Genomic DNA, 23,070 nt, shown 5'->3' with positions numbered 1-23,070 from the left:
CAGTAAGGTACGCATCTCTTTTCTGTTCCGGCTGCTTTCATCTTTTCAAAGTATTCCTGTCTCTGCTTACACTGCAAATGTGTATAGTTATATATGAGTCTCCTTTTTAGGACACACCAGTGCCTTTATATCCACTCTACAGCAAACACTGTACTAAATTTACAGTTTCCGCTCAGCTTCTTTATAGACTGCAATCTTTAGAATACTCTAACAGTTATATTTTGTTATTAAAATATTGAAATACTTAAAATACTCTTGTATGATTCTTCATATTTTACTACTAATTGCAAAGACAACTACAATGCTTTAAATCAAATTTTAAGAACAAAACTGAATCAAAGTATAAAAGGCAACATTAGTAAAAAATACTCTACCAATGTTTAAATGAAAAGGTATACACCAAAGAGGCAAAAGATAGAGTCACTTTTTAAAGTGCCAAGTTACCTTCCCATTCATCCTTGATGTGGTCTCTGACATTCAGATTGATGGTAACATCTGCGCGAACTCGGGTTGGCCAGTTCTCACCAATGTTAGGTTTGGCAACCTCGACTACAGTGAAAGCCACAATGGGCTGAGCCATTCGAGCCCAACCACCAAACACCACACCACCATACTCAGATTGCCTGAAAATCCAAAGCAGTGGATGAGTACACAAACAAGAACTTTACAACTTTACACGAGTACAGTGTGGAAGAATGCACGCTTACTTGTAGTTAATTGGTAGCTAGCTCTGGTTATCTATGGTAAGGGCCCTTTCTTCTTAAAGGCTGAATAGTATGCTAGATTGTGTAAGTGGATACACACTGCCTTTACTTGTTTATTTCTACACAGACACAGACTGTTTCCTTGTCTTGACTGTTGACAAAGGTGCTGCAATGAGCATGAAGTACAGTTATCTCTTCAAGACAGTGATTTTATTTCCTATTAACATATGTCCACAAGTAGGAATATTCCATTCCATTTTAATTCGGAGAAATGTCTGTACTGTATAACAGCTGTACAATTATATACCCAACACCAATGCATAAGGCTTTCATTTTCTTTCTCTCTCTTCTTTCTTCCTTTCCTTTCCCCTCTTCTCCCCTTTCCTCTCCTCTCCTCTCCTTTCCTTTCCTTTCTTTCTCTACACCAGGATGGCCTCAAACTCAGAGATCCATCTGCCTCTGCCTGCCTGAGTTCTGGGATTACAGGCATGTACCACTGCATCCAGATAGCTTTCATTTTCTTAATAACCTAGACAACAGTTATCTTCCTTCTTAACAAGAGGAGTGACTATCCAGTGGCTGGATCTTCATTTCCCTGATGATTACAGGCCTGAGCACCACTTCTTTATAGCTGCTGGCTAACTTTACATCTTCATTGTAAGCATGTCCATTTAGGATTTTTGACATTCTTTCTGTTTTATAAAATTAACTTTTTGTGTTGAGTTTTTTATGTTCCTTACACTTCTGACATTAATCCATAATTAGATAAGAGCTGCAAGTATTTCCTCGAATTCCGTAGCTTTCCCTCTCATTGCCCCTTTGTTGTACAGAGGCTCTTTTGTTGGATGCACTTCTACTCACTGTTGTTAGATTTTTGTTTTTGCTTCTCCTTATTTTGGTGTAATACCCAAAGACAAAAACCAAAGCAAAACAAAAAATGTTAAGTGTAATGTTATGGAAACCCTTTCTCTGTTTTCTTCCAGAAAGTGCACGTTCTTAAGACTTAAGTTTAACCTATTGGAATTCATGTGTCCCTATAAGGCAGTGATCTGTTTTTTTCTGTTTGTTTTTTTTTTTGCATGCAGATCTAGTTTTCTCTATTGAAAAACACTTACTTCACTATATATTCTCAATACAAGTGTTTTATATATGTAATATGTATTTATACATATATAAATTATATATATAAACAGGTATAAATATATATGTAAACAGGTATAAATATATAAAATGTTATATATACACACACACAAGAATATATATATTTATTCTTGGGCTTTCCACTGCTGTCTATTTGTGTAAGTCCTAAGGTTTTTCTTGGGTTTTTCGTTTTTGTTTTTGTTTTGAAGACATAGTTTCTTTGTGTAGCCCTGGCTGTTCTAGAACACACTCTGTAGTAGACCAGGCTGGCCTTGACCTCAGAGAGCCAAGTGACTCTGCCTCCCAAGGCTGGGATTAAAGGTGTGTACCTCCACTGCTGTATGTTTGGAAGGGTTTGCTCATATGGCATCTCCTTTCTTTCAAAGGACAGTTTTACTTAGGTTTACTTTACCCTTTTCCTCTCTGAAAATAATTTCAATTATTCACATTTTATCTTTTGTTCTTTACGTTCTCATACAATGCTTAAAATACACTTTTAGAACAAACTATTACTTAAAAACTTAAAAACATTCAAGAATCTTCGTTGGAATATACTACCTTAAATCTCTTAAAGTATCTAATCACCTACAAAAGATCACAGGGGGAAATTGTTATCAGCTAGCAGCAGTGATACCCAAATACTCATTCCTAGGTATATTACTTTAACTTTCATTAAAAATTAACTTTAACTTTCATTAAAAATTAACTTTAATTTTTACATTAAATGGTATATTTGGAACAGACTAAGGTAGCACTTTGAAACAAAGTTAATCCCAAAAATGACATTCCAAAAAATTTAAATTACAGCTACTATGAAGATTCTTTGCTGTAACAAAAACTATACAAACTCATAACATCAAAGAGAAACTAAGAATAAAAGTTCTGCAATGGAGGACATGGTCAGCACCGGGACAGCTTCTCAGGGGCACAAGTGGGCTTAAACCCTTGTAAGAGTCCTTGCCACTTCCTCTGCTTTTCAGCACTTTACCCGAGGAGAGTTAGCACTGTCTTGTAGAACTCATCACCGTAAATGTACAATTTCGGAGTTTTAGTAAATATACCAATGCATCTACCACCACAATCCAGCTTTAGAGCATTTGTATTGTCCCCGAAGAACGATTCTTTTGTCCAAAAGCAGTCAACCTCCATCTACCCCAGGCAACCTCTTATCTGTTCCTTAATTCTTTGTTTTTGTTTTTGTTTTCACTTACAGAACTGAAACACAAAACATTAAGGACAGACTTCTACCAGTTGGAAGCATATATCTTTTACTGCTGGCCCAGTGGCTTTAGCTGTGTGCAAATACAACCTGAAACATGTAATATGTAAGAGTGCCTGGGCTTCTTTCTCACCCTTGCGGTACAGACCAGCTCCTGCAGCAATCCCTTCATGGGCATCAGTAGCAAAACTTTAGAAGCATTTATTATTTCAAATGTGAAGAAATTAACTCCAAAAGTTAGTATTTTCTTTCATCTACCAAAAAAGTAATTTTTAAAAATCCTCTATTAATAGAGAATAAAAACCATGAGTAATTGTTTGTTTTCTTTGTGTGTGTCTGACATTTAAAGTAAATATACAAGTGAATTCTATTTACTTAAGTGCTAGTTAATAAATTCCTATTTTGCAAAATGGCCAAAATTAGGCTCTAAATCTTGGCAAATAAATGCAAGGTACCCATAAATTGTAAAGAAGTTTCTGGACCAACTGTTCCCACAGGGTCTGAACAATGGGCAATAATTTCAGCAAAGCTGTGGGCAGGGATGAGCAGCCAGTGGATATACAAATCTCATAAAACTAGCCTACTTACTGACTCAACTGATTATTAAGTCAAAAATACTTTGTGTTGGATTTTATAGTCTCATCCAGAATAACTTCTCACATAATAATTAAAAAAGTAGAACTGTGTATAAAATAAAATATGGAAGTAAAAAATAGATAATAATCGCTGTGTCTGGCAGTTGCTCTCTATGGTTAGGAAAGACTGGAAGATGCCTAAGGAGGTTCCCACTCCAGAAATTGTTGGGCTTTTCATACAAAGTCAACACCACTGTGTGTGTCTAGCTGCTATGCTATTGCTTATTTGCAATCACTTGTAATGTACATACCGATGTACTTACAGTGAATGAAAAGGATTTACCCCAAATCACTCATAGGTAAAATCCCAAAATAAACCTCTACAAATCTCATGATGCAACTGTCTACCATAGCTAGAACAAAAGTCTTTTGTTAAAGAAACTCTGTGAAGCGAGAAGGTGGAGAATCAAGTTTAAAGAGAAGAAGCCCTCAAGTAACTAGACCTGTAAATGAATCCTGCCAATATACTGAGTTCCATTGTGCTACTCAGAATGTTCTGCAACACCCTCAGCCCTAGATAGTCCTCTGGGCACCAACTCACATTTTTAGTTACAGTCATGGGAGCAACTGTGGTAGAGGAGCACTCCTTCATTATAAATGTCACCCAAGACTAACAGAGCCTACTCTGGCCTACTACAGGACCACTGGCCAGCCCTTGCCCTCCCCTCTTTTCCTGTTATTAATGTCTAAGCTAATCTCTTCTCCACTTCTCCCCATCCCTGCCTAAAATGACCTCTTCTCCCTTCTCCCCAGCCCCTAACCACACTCCCAAGAGGCTGATATTGATTTTATATTTCAGCACTTCTGAAGTCCACATTATAAAAATTCTCAAATAGTGGGTTATCTTTGGCAGAAATCTGATTTTCCTAAGATGGTCTGTGGGTTACTACACACACATTTCAAATGGCATCACTTTACTGACCATGGCTTCATTCTGCTGACACTGTCCTCGATGTCCTGTCTAATCTCGTAGGTCGACTCTAAGCGGAAGAGATTAAAGTTCCTCAGGAGGTAGTCATGCAGAGTTAAAAACTGCAGATTCAACTTGGGGAGAGCAAGACAGCCTGGAAAGAACCAGCATTGATGATGATGATTACATTATTCTTTTAATCAACCATCTGGTCTATAGACAGAAACCATACCAGCAACTGGAGAAGCAGCTACTGATGTTTGTGGAACAGACACATCCCCACATTTACATTTGCCCAGACAGTGAAGCCAGACTAGCACAGGCTGTCTTCTGAGAACTGAGGGTAAAGACACAACTATTCATTCAAGTAATCTACAGATCAGCATTTTACATGCAAATAGGGCTTCTTAAATGTTTCCATGGATACTTAACACTAGTACAGACTTTAGTAGCTTAAAAACTCCTTCCTCTTGCACCCAGTTCAAGCCATCCAAATCCTGAAGTGCATAACATTAGCATAAACTCACCTGTGACAAAACTTAACTCACAGGTGTAACTATAATGATGTTACTTTGCCTAATGTGACCTCCAAACATGCCTTTGGCTAGACTTAGGGTCATAGTGTTGTCTATATGTTGTGTTAGCCCTTCTCTTAGCTGTTACTGAACAAAGTCTTACCATTCTTTAGAGATCAAGCACTCCACAGCATCATCAAAGCCCCATACATTTAACTAAAAAATCACATTAAAAAATAGATCGATAGTACCACAGCAGTAATAAGAGAACTTAAAAGACAAAAAAAAAAAATGATGTGCAAGATATTCATGTTGCTTTTATTCGTAGATACTGACTTGCAATGATTCAGTGTCTCTCAGACACAGCCTGAAGAAAAAGTGTGTCATTTTCATTAAAACAAAACAAAATAAAACAAAAACAAAAAACCCAACAAAACTATGGGCTGGAGAGATGGCTTAGGGGTTAAGAACACTGTCTGCTCTTCCATATGTCTTGAGTTCAATCCTCACCAACCACATGGTGGCTCACAACCATCTATAATGTGATCTGATGCCCTCTTCTGGCATATAGGTGTACATGCAGACAGAGGACTTATTTACATAAGATAAATAAATCTTAAACAACAACAAACACCTAAATAAAAACCTGTTTGTTTGCACCTTGCAACCCTCCCTGTATGGCTCCAGAGAGAGGCATAGGTCCCCCATGGGATCTTTGTGGGTGTGTGTGACAGCCTGTTTTCATTTGGTGCCCTCCCTTTGTCCTCCCAGTAGTTCTTCCTGGATCCACTGGTTCTCCTTCCCTAGCTAGTCCAGCCTCTGCTTTATTACATGGATTCCATTACTCTGTTTCTCATCTTCCCTAAAATCTCTTCCTCCTCTCATGATGTCTGTTCTCCTGTCTTGTCCTATATACAAAGATATACCCATACATAGATGCACACACAACATACATACATACATACACATCTACATATAATTTCATTTCCATGTTCTACTTATACGGAAAAACAAGCCCTGCTTGTCTTTCTGATTCTGGCTCATGTTGTTTAACATAATCATTTCAATTGCACACAATTTCTGAGGGAGCATTTCAGCAGAAATTCCAGGAAATCTTTGGAAGAGTAGTCATCAAAATAATTGTGACTATTTTAAAGATATCTCTAATATAATACTATGATGCATTTGGGCCAAGTTCTCATCTTCAGGGGATTAACAGGAAAATTTACATTAAATAGTATATATTCTTAGGAGGTGGGGGCAGGAGTTCAAGGCCAGCCTAGGCTACACCAAGAACATTTCAGGTTAGTCTGGACAGCATGAAACTTTGGCTCAAAACAATGAGAACATAAGTAAAAAATAAACTCCCCAAGCAATTGCCACCAACTGCTGCTGATGTCTTTTTTGGTTGCCATTACTTGGCTTCATAAAGAACTTTAAAAAGGCTCTAACAGAGCTTTTGTAGGGCATGTCTATCCAACAGCCTATCATAGTCATCAATGAAAGCTGTACTGTCTGCACTCTTAAGCCTCCTCAAAAACAACATGTGGTTTAATAATCATATTTTATAAAGGGCAACACATCCTAGGATATACTTAATTTAATATAAATCCTTTGGCTAAGCATTCAAAATCCTCACTCTTTTCTAGCTCTAAAATTAATTTCGGAACACACAGGAGTATCTGACTGGATAGAGAAGACAGGCGTGCATTTCAGCTATAGATATGATTAACTTAAGTTCACATCACATGCAAGCTCTGTGTTGCCTTACCTACCTTCCCCAGAATAGTATTCAGTAGGGACAATGTTTTCATCCCATATAATTTTCTCAGTTGGATACAAAGGCATCTGATTCAGCTGCTGAATTTGAGAGATGCGACGTTCATGGCGAGATACCTAAAGGAAGGAAACAGGTTCAAGTATAACATGAGTGACACTAATTTACTCAGAGCAAACAAGAGAGAAGCTCACCATTATGCATAGAATAAAAAACTCCTGGGCTTTTAGGCCCTTTGGCACTTTAATGAGACTTGATTTTTCCCCTTCCTGTTTTTCCTCATAAATCATAGAAGAACAAGGTATCAATCAAGTGCTCTAGAGCCAAAGCCAAGCTCCTCTACTTAGAAGAAAGTTACATTAAGGTTCTTATCTTGGCTTTCTTTTTAATAAAACAGGTGAAGTGTCACTTTCTAGCCAGGGCTTATGATGAGATGGAATATTGTAAAATTGTACCAAACTTCCTGGCACATGCCAAGAGTTTAAGAACTGTAGCATCTATGTAAAAAACCAAACAACTTCCCAAACAGAAGTTCTAAGTCCTGGATTTAGTTTTCATGTTTCTACTAAGAATCTCATATGATCTGAGAAAGCTTATTAATACCCTGGTCTGTATCTTCTCCATAGTAAAATGAGAGATGGGGTAAGCTGGACTTGCCTCTTATTAATGATTTCTACATATGCTTAATATCACAGTAGTACATTTCAACGTAACAGTCTGTTTTCTAATTAACAATGCCAAAGCGACACATGGTTTTTCTATGAGAAAAGGTCTGTATTTCTTTTATTCATAAAAACTTAGTATTGGTACCAACAGCCACACTCAAAAGGGATTTTATTGTCAGAAAAGAGCTCAGAGAATTTTTAGGAAGCATTTTCAGTTATAGACAGTGACAAGTGACTTGTAGGAGAACAGGCAAAGATGGCAATGTAAGACATACACTTCACAGAATAAACACGCAAGTACTTTCCATACTGGAACTAATTTAAAATACTCCCCAAGGCTTTCTCCCCAAATGACACTCAAACACCTGTCACTAAGCTTTAAACACCTGTTACAAATAGTTTGTCTCTGTTCTCCAAATTTAGCATATCATCATCTTTCCTACACAGAGGGATTATGCTTTTCGTCATGTATTAAAAATACAAGGTTGCACAGAATTGAATGTCTACTATGGTTCCACATGTATAAGAAAAAAAAAATCAGTATATACATATGCCTATTTGTTTTACTTAGGCACAAAAAAGTCTGAAATAGATGAAAAGCTACTTAATCTTATAACAGCCAAGAAAAATATTTTAAGTGCTTTTTTTTTTTTTTTTTTTTCTGGAAAAAATAGAAAGAAGGTTGTCAAAATCCGAGGCTGGTGAGAAGGCAGAGGTGTACTCATTAGACTGTTGGTTTTGGAGCTTGACCAGGCAGTCTCTCTTCTGTGTGGAGAAGCACAGACATCAAATAACCAGTACCTGGTTCTGGTTAAATGTTCACATGTGGTACACATACACAGACACATACACAGACACACACACACTTACACGCACTCTGAACCATTATCTATAAAGGTGAAAACTGCCAACAACTTAAAAAGCTATTAGTTGGCGACATGGTTAAGTGCACGATATAGGTAAATATCCATCTGTTTCAGAAAATGCTGTACTAAAGGGAGAAGGTATTCCTACACTACACAATAGGTGAAATCCCCAAACAAGGGGAACTAAAAACAGTATTAACATTTTTTTAAGTTCTAGAATGACCTGAATCTTTGTTCCTGCGGTGGTGGGGAATCAATGTACAGTAGTGAATATATCATATAGGCAAGCACGCTATCACTTAGCTACATTCCTGATTTTGACCTAGGTAGTTCTAAATTATTAACAATAAGATGTACTCATTAATAGCCACACAGTTAAATCTTATAGATAAGAAATATCTTCTGAAAGCTCTAGAAGGGTGTAAGTGAACAGTTTACAGTGTTCACTTCTGCACAACAGGAGAAGCCCAAGTGGATGAGTTCTTTACTCCTAAACTTTAAGAACTGTGTTCTTCACTCCTAAAATTCTAAGGTTTCTTTATGAAGTAAACCAAACCTATCCCCAAAAACCCAAACAATGATGACAGCAGCAGCAGTAAAAAGTCTCCACTCCCACAAAAACTCCTTTTCTAGAAAGCAAAAACAACAAAACTACAAAAAATACTAGTTTAGAAAATAACATCTCTCATCACCTAAACTGACTGAGAAATTAAGCAATTTCTTAGGGATAATTTACTGTATTTCTAATTTACTGAATTTACAGTATCAAGACTATGGCCTAATACTGAACGCATTCTGTTTGAATGATCGCCTTTCAAACAACCCCACCTTTCACATGACCCTGATTATTCAAATGCACTGTGTCTAACTGTGGTCTCCTTCAAGAAAGGAATGGTCAAGTTGGCATCCCCAGAGCACGAGTCCACTAAGACAGTGGCTGCTCAGTGATATAATAAATTCCTGCCATACCCGAGTGTAAACGGATGAAAGATGTGAGAAAATAAATTGAAGAAATAAAAAACAAGCCTGACTCCGCCCTCCAACAACAACAACAAAAAAACCCAAATAATTCAAAAAACAAGAGGTAAATTACCGAATCTGTACTCTAGAAGTCAATACTGTTTATATTCTTATGAATGATTCAAAAAGGTAGGAAAATCCACAGGAGAAATTGTGAGAACATTAGTATTTACCAGCAATTCCAGAAGAAATTCTTTATCAAAAGTTGTGTCTTCATTTTCAGGCAGAGTTGGCAAGAGGCAGAGGTATGATGCCACCTGGTGGAGTGTGTTTGAACTACAGAATGGAAAACATTTTATTCAGATCAATTAATTTACTTAAAAAGGAAACATAACCCTATGGCATGGGCAGCAAAACAAACAACAAAACCCCACCACCAACAGACATTGACACAGGAATGAAAAGGTCTGAAGAATTTTCTAATTGCTTTTAATGGTGCCTGACTCCACTGAGGGACTGGGCAAGGGCAACACTGTTTCCTGCGCTGTGGACTCAGCAGACAGTGCTGAGCAACCCTGCAGACTCAGGCGTTGGCCCAGCAGTGTGAGTTGCAGTTCCTTCCCACTCCCCCACGCAGGGATAGCCAAAGCCAGTTTCTCCTAAGAACAACTATGATCAAACAGAAAATGTTTCTACTGAAGAAGTTACCCCCCCACTTTGTTTCCAGACAGGGTTTCTCTGTGGAGCCTGGACTTGCTTTTTAGACCAGGCTGGCCTCCAACTCACAGAGATCCGCCTGCCTCTGCCTCCAGAGTGCTGGAATTAAAGGCATTTGCCACCACGTCCAGCAACACTGGACTCTTGAGAGACATTTTGAAAATGTATGTGACAAAATGCAAAGTATACATTTTGCATATAATTTTTTACTTGAAGAAAATAATAAACTATGCTTATTTTGTCTTTTATTAGTAGCATTTTTCTTTTATGAATCAAAAATTTTTTCTCATATCATTTTATATCAATCCTCCCTTTTCCACTCCAACCCCCACAACTGCTAATCTATTTTCAATCTTTGTTTTTTCCAGGTCAAATAAATGTTCTAGAACACTTAACAGCTTTCTATATTGCCTGTGTCATACATTGAAAATACAATAGAAAAGTAATCAAAAAGCAGTATAAGGAGTATCAAGATCTATGACATTTTCCTAGGTCATAGCTCTACTATCAAACATGAAGCTTTACTGGTTTCTGATATATGCTGTTGATGGCTAGTGAGATTCGGCCAGCTTAACCTTGTGCTCAAGGAACAACAGCCTACTTTATTAAAAATGTTGTCACCCCTTCCCAAGGAAAAGATGGGTAGTTATGTTTAAGCAGTTGTGAGGTTAAAAAAGGAACGCCGCACATCCCACAGTGCTAGGAAAGAAACAAAGAAAATTCCAACAAGATCCTAAGAGATAATGCTGTTCTTTTCATGCCACCTTACCTGAGAGGCCCAAAAAACTTGACCAAAGAATCTCGGGCATCTACTTCTGCCACATTGGAAAGGGCAAAGTCATAGAGTTCAGGAAAATGTGCAAAAGCAGCTCTCTAAAAAGCAAAACTGTTAACAGTTAATGCCTGTGCATTGATACAACCCTGAGTTTGGGTACTTTCATTTCCTTTGCTGTTGATATCTAGCTTTATCCCACTGTGGTCAGGTAAAATACAGTTATTATTTCATGTTCAGATATTTACTGAGGCTTGCTGTTTTTTTTTTTAAATATGTGAAATATTTTGGAAAAAGTTCCATGAGCTGCTGAGACCAATGTATGAGCTTTATTTAGTGTTTGAGAAGAATGCTTTATTGATATCTATTAAATCCATGTGATTTGTGACTTCAATAAGAAGTAAAAACCGAATCAATATTCAATACCTCTTATTTTTATCTTATTTTATATGATCGCTGCCCCATTAAACTGAGTGTGCCATGCAGTAGAGAAGGCATAAATTGTTCGGGCAGGAAAACAGCAACAGAATCTGTGTTAGTGTTCTGTTCCAGCCACTGCTGGGGCTTGAACCCCGGCCTTGTACACGCCAAGGAAGCTCTCTATTAGATACATCACATCTTTCTTTGTCCCCCACAAAACTGACATGAAAATGGCATGCATGCTGGCTTAGTCTTTTTTATTCCTTAGCAAGTAAAAAATATGCCAACATTTTATTACCACCAAAGAATACCAAAAGAAAGCCCCAAGGGACACTACTGGACATGTAAGCACAGGAAAATGAAAAGATAGCATATACCTGCACTACTTTTGATTGGATCTCTGGGAAGATAAGACCTGGCAAGGGGCATCCCACCTACCCAGTAAACAACAAGTCAGCCACCCTGAATATAGGGACCCCAGGCCCTCTACATAAAATAACATTGCTGTTAACTCAGATTTTAGAGAATCAAATTCCAACATATAGATTCATAAGTTTCAAATGGACTATGAAAATCATATAGATTCATCAAAATGAAAAACATCTAAAAATTTGAGGATGAAACAATATATTAATACCATTTTATTGACATATTACAAAACCTAAGTTAGAGGATGACTCAACAAGAAGGCGCACAAGGAAAGGCAGACAGTCATTTACCTGGAGAGATGTAATTCTGTCATAATGAATTGTGGTCATCTCATTCTCTGTCAGGGCATTTCCCGTCTGGTCGTTAATTTCAAAGCCAGTATAGAACTTCAGCATGTCTAAAAGCTGAGGGGATTTATAAATTAATAATGTGAATATGAGACCAAGAAAGTATAAACACTGTTTATTAAAAATAATTTTTAAAATCTTTGTTTCCTAGGGGTTGAAAATTTTAGAATGTAGCATTATACAACAAATTCTTGAGAACATATCCAAACATTTAACTTATGTGAAAATAAAATATGCATTTTTATTAGTAAGTTGTTAAGCCTACTTCATAAACATAGTCCATTGCTATGGACTTCCAGAGAATATGAACTGTGATCTCAATACAACAGAGAAATTTCCCACATTAGTTGCCCTGTGGCCAGGTCTGTGGGGGACTGCCCTGGCTGATCATTGATGTGGGAGGTCCCAGCTAACTATGGATGACAACATTCTAAGTAGATGGGTCTGGGCTGTGTGAAAAAGCTAAACATGAGCCAAAAGCAAGCCACCAAGTAGTTTCCCCATGGTTCTACTCTCATCTCTTGCCCTTATTGGGCAGGGACAGTGACTTAAAAGCTTAAGCCAAATAGACACTCTCCATTCCAAGTTCCTTTTCATCAGAATGTAACACAGAAGCGGTAAGCAAAGTATTATTCATCCCTCTCCTGACTCTCCAAGGCCACCAAACCTCTCTTTAGCTTAGCTCATGCATGAAGAGGCCTTGCTTTCTGCATATGGAAGCAAATCCAGGGAACATTCTGGCCACGGTCACTCAAATATTTATTATGTTTAGTTCTAACCTGTGACACATTATAATCAATTACTAAGAGTTTAATATATATGATAAATCACTCGGCAGAATATTTTTCTCAATGAAAACATAAAAAAAGTGCTTAGTAAGACATGAGATAAGCGGTATGTGACACACATAAAACCCGCATCTCTAATTTAATCCTACTGGAGAAACATAATTACTCATTTGCTAGACATTTACTTTCACTTCTCTCTACAGGAAATCTGAAATGTCAACACGTTCCCTTCCTACCTAAAGCAGTAGGCCACAGTACAATTGCCTTCCGACTCAAGGTACTACTCTTCCACGTGATCAACTGCCTGTCACTGTTGTTAGAGCCAGAGCGAGCCATGGTACTGGGGCACAATCCATTTGCAGTCAATGCTTATTACCTGCTACATCCCACAGTGGTTATTCACATAACATTAAACTATGTGAACACATGCAACTACGTTCTCAAAGTCATGATTTAGCTCAGTAATAAAAGAACATAAAGTCACAGAATAACTATAGCTGTATAGGTGCATCCAAGTATGTGTTCAGTTTATACATTCTCCCTTTACTTTAAAATGACAGGGATTTACAAGGTACAAGTCAGTATTCAAGACTTTTACTGTGGTGTATGCCTTGGTACTCCAGCAGCATGGCAAAGCAAAGATCAACTTAAAGAGATTACAACATTAAACGTGTCAGATCCACTAGGGCTCACTTGGGAAAAGAGATGTCCATCCTCTTCTCTGCGAACAAGACTGGAAAGGTAACAGTGAACCAAGAGATGGGAATCATCCAGGATGGTATTAAACCAGCGTCTCGTGGGGAGCAGAGCCTGGGAAGGACAGACACGAGAACATTCATTCTGCATGTATTCTCTGCAGCTAGACATAAAGTCAACTACTATTTCACACAAAGTGGACATCACACAATACCCCCCCCCCCACCTACCCCAAATCACATGGTATATGCCTTCCCAGCGCTGGGATTGAAGGCCTGCGCCAGCGCCAGGCTTTGTCTACTAGTTTTTACACAAAGTCTATGTGAAATTCCAGAACTCATTGAGTATGTCTGTGAAAGCAAATTTCCTTCCCATTTCCTGTCTTTACTTCCCTGATGACAGTAAGAAAGACAGTGACGAGAAACTGTGACTGACAGTTTGACAACTACTTATCTAATCAAGAACAGCCTTTAATAGACAGAGTGACTCAGGTCTGACACAGTGAGAGGATATAAATTAGTCATTAGGAGAGTTATAATATATGAATAAAATTCTCATGAATGATTGTTAGTCTAACAGTTTTAACACTCATGTCAAATCAAGGGACAGATTTTCTTTCAATTTCCTACATCAGGGAAGAAAAAGAAATGGATTACTCTGAACTACATCAAATCTGTATTTGAACTTTCCATAAAATTCCTTTAAAATCGTAATTTTAAAAGGCAACAGCAATCCATTCCAAAACCTCAAGGAATCAAACCCTGAGCCTTCCTTGTCTACATAAACCTTGAAATAGGAACAGACCATTTTAAGTAACTATTTCAGATGTAGTTGCAGCTTGATCTTAGACTGTTGAGGAATATATGGAAGTTACTGTATATATATATTTCTTACCTCAAGATCAATCATGAGTTCAATGAATCTTTCACAGTAATGAACTTTGTCCATAGTGACAGGCTCTAGACATGAGAGAAACATGTCAGAATTTTACCAAGACATTTTGTGTGCTATTTCTTAAAACTGCAGCTATTTAACAATTTAAACAAAATCATTTATCTGTTTGTAACTGAACAATGATTCAAAATAAGAATGTCCTATTTTTTTCAAAGGCAGGCCATCATTATTTAGTTTTACTAAGAAAAGAAAATGAAATATCTAGATTGGGTCAGAAGCGTATTTTTATTAATCTGATATGCAAATAATGATGAATAAATTACTTTATAAGTTTAAATTTATTTTATGTGTATGACTGTTTGCCTACATGAATGTACGTGTACCATGGCCTGCACATGACAGAAAGCATTAGATCCTCTAGAACTAGGATAATATCAGATGAACTGCCAAGTATATGCTGGGAACTGAACCTAGGTCCTTTGCCAAGAGCAGCAAGTACTCTAATGGGCCATCTCTTCAATTTTAATAAATACAGTGCTTTTAAAAATCAAATGTAGTTTTCTTTTCTATTTTTTTGGTTTATTGAGATATTGTTTTATTGTAGATATAAACATGTTTTTGTTTTCGTCCCAGGTGTGGGATGTGGGATTGATTCAGATGGTCCACACCATTTGTCTAATGTCAGCTATGAATAACACATGTACATCTCTGGATATAACTGTGCTTATTCATGATACACATACATTTATTTATACATACATATACACACACACATATATGTGATGTATATACCTAACTTTGAAGGAGCATATATATATATATAGAGAGAGAGAGACAAAAGAAAAGAAAATTTTATCATTGTTCATCTATAAATTTTTATAATTTTAAAAGGAGATTATATTGGCTTAGAAAGAGTGATTTAACTTTGACATGAAAATATCAAGGATACATAGAAAAATATAAATCCTTAAAGAATCCTAACACCGATTTATGGTATTCATGACAAAATGTACTATTTTTTTTAATTCATTTTTAAATAATTACAGCCTTGTGAAATAAAATATTTTCTAGATGTAAGTTTCTGTTTTTTCTTAATACCAGTAAGTGGCCAACCACTTACCCTCTAAAACCATGGTGTCAATATTGTTTCAACTGACATACAGATAATTTATACACTGCTTAGCTAGAACTCTAAGCAGTGACTCACTCAGCAGTACACCTATAAAAACAACCCTAAAATGCATTTATTTATTTGTAATATGCAGGAAAAGTCAAATGTTATAGAAATTTGAAAGTTTCTACCTACTATATGAAAATGTTAACTGTAGTTTTCCCCCAGAAGTTTTCTAGTTAGCATCTACCTGTTATCCAGATACTAAAACAACAGACTTTAACATCTAGAGGAGACATTAAATATCTTCTCTTCATTTTCCAAATGATAAACTGAGGAAATGAGGATAAACTGAGGAAATGAGAATGCAAACTGCTGAAGATGGAGAACTAGAACCTGGTTTTCTGACCTTATCCCAGGCCACAGGGCTGTTAAGAATGAAGCCAGGTAGGTCAGCTCATACAATCTCAGCACTCTGGGTGATACAGCAAGAGCAGCACAAGTTCAGGGCCATCCTGGCCTAGACAGTGAGTTCCAGGCCACTATGTTCTGCACAGCAAGATCTAACCTAAAATAAATAAATAAACATCCCAACAAACATACAGAATGAAGCCCCATGCATGTGTACTGCTGACACAGGTGCGGGCCATGTTAAGGACTCCCATGACTCAGCTTCATGGGTGTGGCAAAGTCTTCTGGTGAGGCTTAGAAGGATGGCAAAGCTTTCCTTGGCTCTTTATTTCCCTTATCTGGTGGATGTTTAAGGCCTACAAATTGCAACCCAGCTGTGAAGGATCCTACCGAGATTAGTTAAACCTGCCTCCTTGATTCAATTATATACCAAAAACCCTGCCTGCTTGGTCAACTGTACGTAGAAAAACACACTGAACTTCCAGGTACTGAGGCTTTTCCATCAGAGAGCATAGTCCACCCAATCCCAGCTTTTCTATGTGTCCATGTGTTTGTTTTTTTTCTTCATTCCCTTACTACCCCAGTCAGATTACTCTCTAGAGTCAGGCTGGACATGGCACCAAATAAACAAATAAATGAACAATAAATAAATAAATAGATAGATAGATAGATAAATAAATAAATAGGTAAGCAAGCAAGCAAATAAACTACTTAGAGGTACAGCCGCTATGGAACTCAGTAGGGAGGTTTCTCAAAACCACAAACAGAATGACCGTAATCCAGTCATGCCATTCCTGGATACATACAAAGGTGCAAATACAGTTCAGAGACACAAATGGATGTTATTGCTGCACTGTTCATAACAGCTAAGAAATGCAGCCAATGATACCCATCAATAGATGAATGGATAGAGAAAATGTGATAAATATGCACAAAAGAACCGTATTCAGGCATACAGAAACATTAAATCACAACATATACAAGAAAATGGATGAAACTGGAAGTTGTGAAATAACCCAGATGCAAAAAGACAAAAAAGACAAATACCATGTTTCCTCTCATATGCAGAACCTAAGTTTAAACACACAAGTATATGTGTGTACGTGAGCATGTTTCTTTGTGTGCATAGGTCATGAGACTAAAAAGGTGACTTTGAGAAGGGAAAAGATCTTTGGAGGGGTGAGGCCAATTGAATACTTATGACATAAAATTTGAAGGGAAGGTATTTGTGAGGTGGAAGATAGATAGGCATAGCAGGAATGAGGGAGGGAAGTGAGGGAAGGAAGATGAAGGAGAATGAAGTATAAATGAAAATTCCATGATAAAACCCATTACTTTGTATGCTAACTTAAAAACACTATATAAAAGGAAATATGGGTAAAGATGAACTTGGCCTATTGTATGTTGTAGCTTATTATCTCAAAACCACTCCTTATCCCCCCACCAAAATCATACCACTTAAAAACACTGTTCAGTTCTGTATTATTAAAAAGCAAACGAGGTCTATAAACACCTCATTCACTACTATCCCCAGGATCCTGTAGAAAACTTGGACCTGGCAAGCGAACACGTTTACTAACTAAGCAAACATTTCGTGTTGATGCTTTAATAACCCTTCAAGGCAGAATTAACTCTCGGGCTGGCAATATAGGGGAAATGGGAAGGACACATGCTTGTTATTAGAATTTTAAATTGACCTAAGAAGAGTGTTTAGAGCAGAAGTAAGTAAATTCCAGGAGGGCAACTACTAATAACACACAGCAAGGTGAGTAAAGGTGGCCAGTTACCAGAAAGTGGGATGGATTTCAGCACAGAGATGAACTTCTGGATGAGCTGGGACAGAAACCTTCTTTCCTGATAGGCCCTAAAAAATCAAACAATAACCCAGTTACTACTGAAATAAGTTATTAAAAAGCAAATGTGAACACAGCTGTTCAAATGCTCTGTCTTTGATATTGAGCACACAATATTTTCGCTGTAAATACACAGGAAGAAAGGAATGGCCTTGTCATGGGCCTGATTTGCCTACTAAGTACCTCTTCCAGTTATTGTAAGTTTCCACTTAAAGTTCAGGCGTCAGGACTGCATGGGACATTTCACAATTTTATCTATACTGTCACTTGTCCTAACTTCTAATGTTTAGTGGCTGGAGTGATGGCTTAGCAGTTAAGCACACTTGCTGTTCTTGCAGGGGACCAAGGTTCAGTGCCCAGAACCTACATGGTGGTTCACAACCATCTGTAACTCTAGCTCCAGGAGATCTGATGCCCTCTTCTTCTCTCAAAGGTAATGCATGCATGTGGGACACAAATACATGCAAGCAAAACACTCACATAACAGTTAAGACTCTACCCAGGAGGAGATAGAAGCAGATGATGAGACTCATAGCCAAACTTTGGGGCAGAGTGCAGGGAGTCTTATGGAAGAATGGGAGGAAAGATGGACCAGAAGGAGGTAACGGGATCTCCACAAGAAGACCAACAGGGCCAACAATGGACAAGGGTTGGGTGGGGTGGGGGAGCTGTGCAGACTGATGCACCAACCAAAAACCATGCAAGCAGAGGACTTAGGTCCCCTGCTCAGATGGAGCTTATGGACAGCTCAGTCTTCATGTGGGTTCCTAGTAAGGGGAGCAGGGGTTGTCTCTGACATGGACTCTGGTGCATGCTCCTCCATCACTTCTCCCAGGCAGGGCAGCCTTGTCAGGCCAAACAGGAAAAGGATGCAGAAAGTCCTGAAGAGACTTGATGATCTGTGGCCATTTGGTAAGAGAGGAGGGTTCCCCCTTTCTGAGAACTAAGGAGGGGGGAGGGTGGGACTAAGAGCAGACGAGGGAGGGGGCTATGATCAGGATGTAAAATGAATAAATTAAAAAAAATAATCCCATGTTTAGCCAGGCATAGTGGCATGTGCCTTTAATCTCTGTACTTGGGAGGTAGAAGCAGAAGGATCTCTGCGAGCTCAGGGCCAGCCTGGTCTACATAGGGAGACTATCTTACAAACAAAACCAAAACCAAACATGCATGTGGGACACTTAAATACATACAGGCAAAACACTCACACATAACATTTAAAAACAGTCCCATGTTTAGCCAGGCATGGTAGAATGTGCCTTTAATCTCTGTGAGTTCAAGGTCAGCCCGGTCTACATAGTGAGACTATCTTAAAAACAAAAACAAAAACAAACAAAAGCCTAATATAGTAAGAGTATAACAGTAGCTAAAGCTTCATAATTAGTTTAAAAGTACAGTTTCTACTGCTTCCCGAAATAACCATCAACCAACAAACACATAAGACACTGGGTAACTGCAAATGATCATATAGACCCTGCTGTAAATACAAAGTAAGGGGAGTGATCAAAATCTGCCTGGGGGCTGAAGAGAAGTATCCACGGGTAAAGGACTGCGTGCACAACAAGCTTGGCAACCTGAGTCTGGGTCCCTAGCCCCCATGTCAGCAGCCTGGCATAGTGCTGTGCATCTGCAATCCCAGTGCTGTGGGGCACTGGAGGACCCAGGGGACGGGGCCTACACATTCAGCAGAGATCTACTCAGACAACAGGAAGGGGGCACCAGAGAAAGACACTGAACATCACACACCTCTGGCCTCCACGCACACATTTCAGATCTCTGTAAAAATTCTCATATTAATCTAAGTGAAAGCATTTACTAATAACTAATTTGGATTCAGTACTTTATAAAAGGAAGCAATAAATCTGTGTCACAATCCAAAGCCTCATGTGCAAGAAAACTTTGCCCACATACTGTTTTCTTGCTTCTGGGTCCATCTTTTCATCATTCTTTTTAATTAAGTTCCAGAATTTTCTTAGCTTTGGTGTCTTTTTTAATTCTAATTCCAAACGAGCCTGAAAGAGAAGTATGATATACAACAATCAGTAACAATAGCATTTATGATGATACTTAGATTGAACATTAGCTAGTCACTTAATATGTGACATATGATAAACTGAAAATAATAAGACAAAGAATAAAAACTAAGGAATGCATTGTATTCTACAAACATTATGCCATTCTATATTTTAATGAATAAGATTGAGAAAACACCTTTAATGATAATTATTGTAAGCTAATAATTTATTTCTAAAATTAAGAATTTAAGGCTAAAAAATATAAACATGCATGTTTATAAGCACTATTGCTGAAAGAAAAAAATAATGTAGGTCTCCAACAATAAAAACTAAAATAACTATAAGGCTGGGAGTGTAGCTTGGTGATATACACTCTGCTAAGCATGCCGAATTTCTGGGTTCAACCCCCAATCCTGAGGTGAGGGGTGGGAGGAAGAAACCTCTGCCAAAGGAAAATAAGGAGTAGGAGTAGCTGTTTGAGCAAGGTGTGTGCCCATATGTTCAGTACTGGTGAAATGAATGCAAGTTCTAGGCTGGTCTAGACTACACAGATACCATCTCATCAAACACACAAAAGAAACAAGAAGTGACCACATCAGCACACCTTCTCCTCTGGTACTCAGCACTTTTTCCCTTAGCATTGTTTATGTGTGTCTTTTAACCTGCACCCATGACTGGTCCGCACATCTGGGTGTGTGCAAGAAACATGAGCAGGAAACAGAATTCTGCATAAAGCACGGCATTGACATGTGGTAGTTTTCAGTTGACAGAGCAAGTAAGTTAATCAACTATGCACATATCTTTTATCAATAAAGTTAATGAAAAAGCAGAAGCGGCTAATATTAAATATGATCCAGACCTTCTACAGTCCTATACACACCCTAAGCCAGGAAAGTAAACAAAATCCAAGATTGCATTTAGCCTCATCTAAATACATGCATAAGGATAACAATCATACTTTGCTAAATTATCTCCTTTCTCTTCAAGTTCAATACCTCCTCATTTTGCCTTACAATATAAAATTAGATGGAGCATACCTCAGAATGCATGCAACAATCCTTAAAACCGCAAAAGCTCTATTGAAAGTAAGTTAATACTCAGTAAATTCCTGAGGAGGACAGCATATTTTAGCTGACACACTTCTGTGTTCATGTTAAAGCCACTCAGTTGGTAACCACATCTATAACGGGTAACAGACACATGGAGACAGTCTGAAGTAGGTACTTACAGGCTGTAAGCCCATCCACATGGGAAGAGAGATAAGCTGCTGGACTTGACTCCTTATCAAGTCTACTTCCTGTTTAAAGCACAAAGGAAGCAAGTTTATATACAAGTATATATACATTTTACTTAAGTTCCCACATACATAGTTTATTTCCTTGTGAAGCACAGGGAGGAAAATATGATATCGATATTTTAAAGTTGGGGATACGTCACCATTTAGAAGTTCAACAAGGGATTAGAGATGGACCAGTGGTAACAATGGTTAAGAGCATTTGCTACTTTTAGAGAGGATCAGGGTTTGGTTCCAAGCGTGGACCTTGAGAAGATCACAACAGTGTGTAACTCCAGCTCCGGGGGGCGGGGTAAAGGGGTAGGGGATGACATCCTTTTCCAGCCTCTGTTGGTACCCACATATATATGGAACTCACACATGCACACATCAACCTTTTAAAAGTTTTCACTTTTAAAATGGCAGTTTTCGCTGGGCATGGTGGCACACACCTTTAATCCCAGCACTGTGGGAGGTAGAGGCAGGAGGATCTCTGAGCTCAAGGCTAACCAGATCTAGAACAGTCAAGGATACACAGAAAACCACCGTCTCAAAACACAAAAACAAAAACAAAACCCCCAAAATGGCAGTTTTCATTATTTTTAGATTTCATATTTTAAAAATTCCCTTATTCACAAAAATGTACATGTAATCCTCAAATTGAGTCCCTGCAGTAATCACAGAGAGCACAAAACATGAGAAGCTTTAAGTTGCCCTAGGTACTGTCTCCTCTGAGGCCAAGTTAGCTCTCTGCTTCAGTTCTAGATATCACATGCCAGCAAGTGTCCTTTCTGAGATGGGGCATTATGTTTTTATTATCCTGTTGATTTCACCCTTTTCATATGGATGCCCAATACAAGGCTGAAGTTCGCGGATATAATAAACTCAATACATTGTCCTGTGTGTTCTTTTAGAGCACAGGTGTGCGTGAGCATGTATCTGACAATGCCAGAAGAGGACATAAAATACCATAGACCTGGAGTTACAGATAATTGTCAGCTGCTCCACATGGGTACTGGGAATAGAACTTGGGTCCTCTGAAGAGCAGAGGACTTAACCACTCAGTCATCTCTCTAGCCCATGCCATGTGTCTTACACAGAAAACATGTGTTAGGTGAATTGCAGATAATAACAGTGATGCTGATGAACTCAAAGATAATCAAATTACACATTAAGTAAGATGTCTTTAAACAGAAATAAACATAATAAAGGTTCTGACCTAAGCAAGGTGCCATACACCTGTAATATCCCAGCACTCAGGAGGCTAAGGCAGAAGTATGAGTTCAAGGCTGGTGTGGAGTACACTGAAAAATATCATTTACAAAAAGTTATATATTGACAACTGGACAAAAATATTGTGACCAAACCTAGAGATCTAGCTCAGAGATTCTGAATTTACCTAACATGAGACCTTATGTTCAATTCCCAGGACAAAATAAAATAACAACAATAACAACTAGGGGTTTGCAGGAATATATTTCCTCAGGAAGCAGGGTTTACACAGCTCTGTGGCAGAATGGCCTAACTGGTTCAAAGAAGATCGAGAAAATAAATAAATAAATAAATAAATAAATAAATAAATAAATAAATAAATAAATAGATGAATGAATGAATGAATGAATAAATAATTTTAATAATAAACTAGGTTTTAAGTTTGTGAAATATATTAACTATTAATACTAATTAAACTTTGTCATTATTCAATGTCTGATAAAGAATTATATATTCTTTTCTGTTTAGTTTTATAACTGTTAATGAGATAATAGTCGTACCAACTGGAAGCACCATAGACTTTTTTGGGTGTCTTTAGAAGACCCAAGCCATCATATAGAATATCGAAACCTAGTAACCACCCATCCTGCAGAATTTGCTCTTCAGGCTAAGAACAAACTCTGCGAATTTTCTTGCACATGTCTAAGGGCACGATTACTTCAGAAGTGTATATCTTTAAAC

The 23,070-nt window shown here is 37.8% G+C and overlaps 1 protein-coding gene across 1 annotated transcript in view; it reads right to left on the bottom strand.

The window, feature by feature from the left end:
- The window catches only part of Aqr (aquarius intron-binding spliceosomal factor), a 73,166-nt gene that overhangs the window by 34,122 nt on the left and 15,974 nt on the right, over window positions 1–23,070 (bottom strand). The window contains exons 7-17 of the mRNA XM_055598936.1: window positions 21,073–21,141; window positions 19,741–19,841; window positions 17,764–17,840; window positions 14,455–14,519; window positions 13,558–13,674; window positions 12,020–12,133; window positions 10,878–10,981; window positions 9,625–9,727; window positions 6,899–7,019; window positions 4,621–4,762; window positions 445–623 (exon numbers count right to left, since the gene is read on the bottom strand). Of these exons, the coding sequence (XP_055454911.1) occupies window positions 445–623; window positions 4,621–4,762; window positions 6,899–7,019; window positions 9,625–9,727; window positions 10,878–10,981; window positions 12,020–12,133; window positions 13,558–13,674; window positions 14,455–14,519; window positions 17,764–17,840; window positions 19,741–19,841; window positions 21,073–21,141 (1,192 nt within the window). The remainder of the gene's footprint in view (window positions 1–444; window positions 624–4,620; window positions 4,763–6,898; window positions 7,020–9,624; window positions 9,728–10,877; window positions 10,982–12,019; window positions 12,134–13,557; window positions 13,675–14,454; window positions 14,520–17,763; window positions 17,841–19,740; window positions 19,842–21,072; window positions 21,142–23,070) is intronic.

This window comes from Psammomys obesus, unplaced genomic scaffold, assembly GCF_907164565.1.
Source record: "Psammomys obesus unplaced genomic scaffold, mPsaObe1.curated_primary_1811, whole genome shotgun sequence".
In the NCBI taxonomy this organism is placed as follows: Eukaryota; Metazoa; Chordata; class Mammalia; order Rodentia; family Muridae; genus Psammomys; species Psammomys obesus.
Note: the sequence above shows the minus strand (reverse complement) of the source record. Positions and strands in the feature narration are given on the sequence as shown.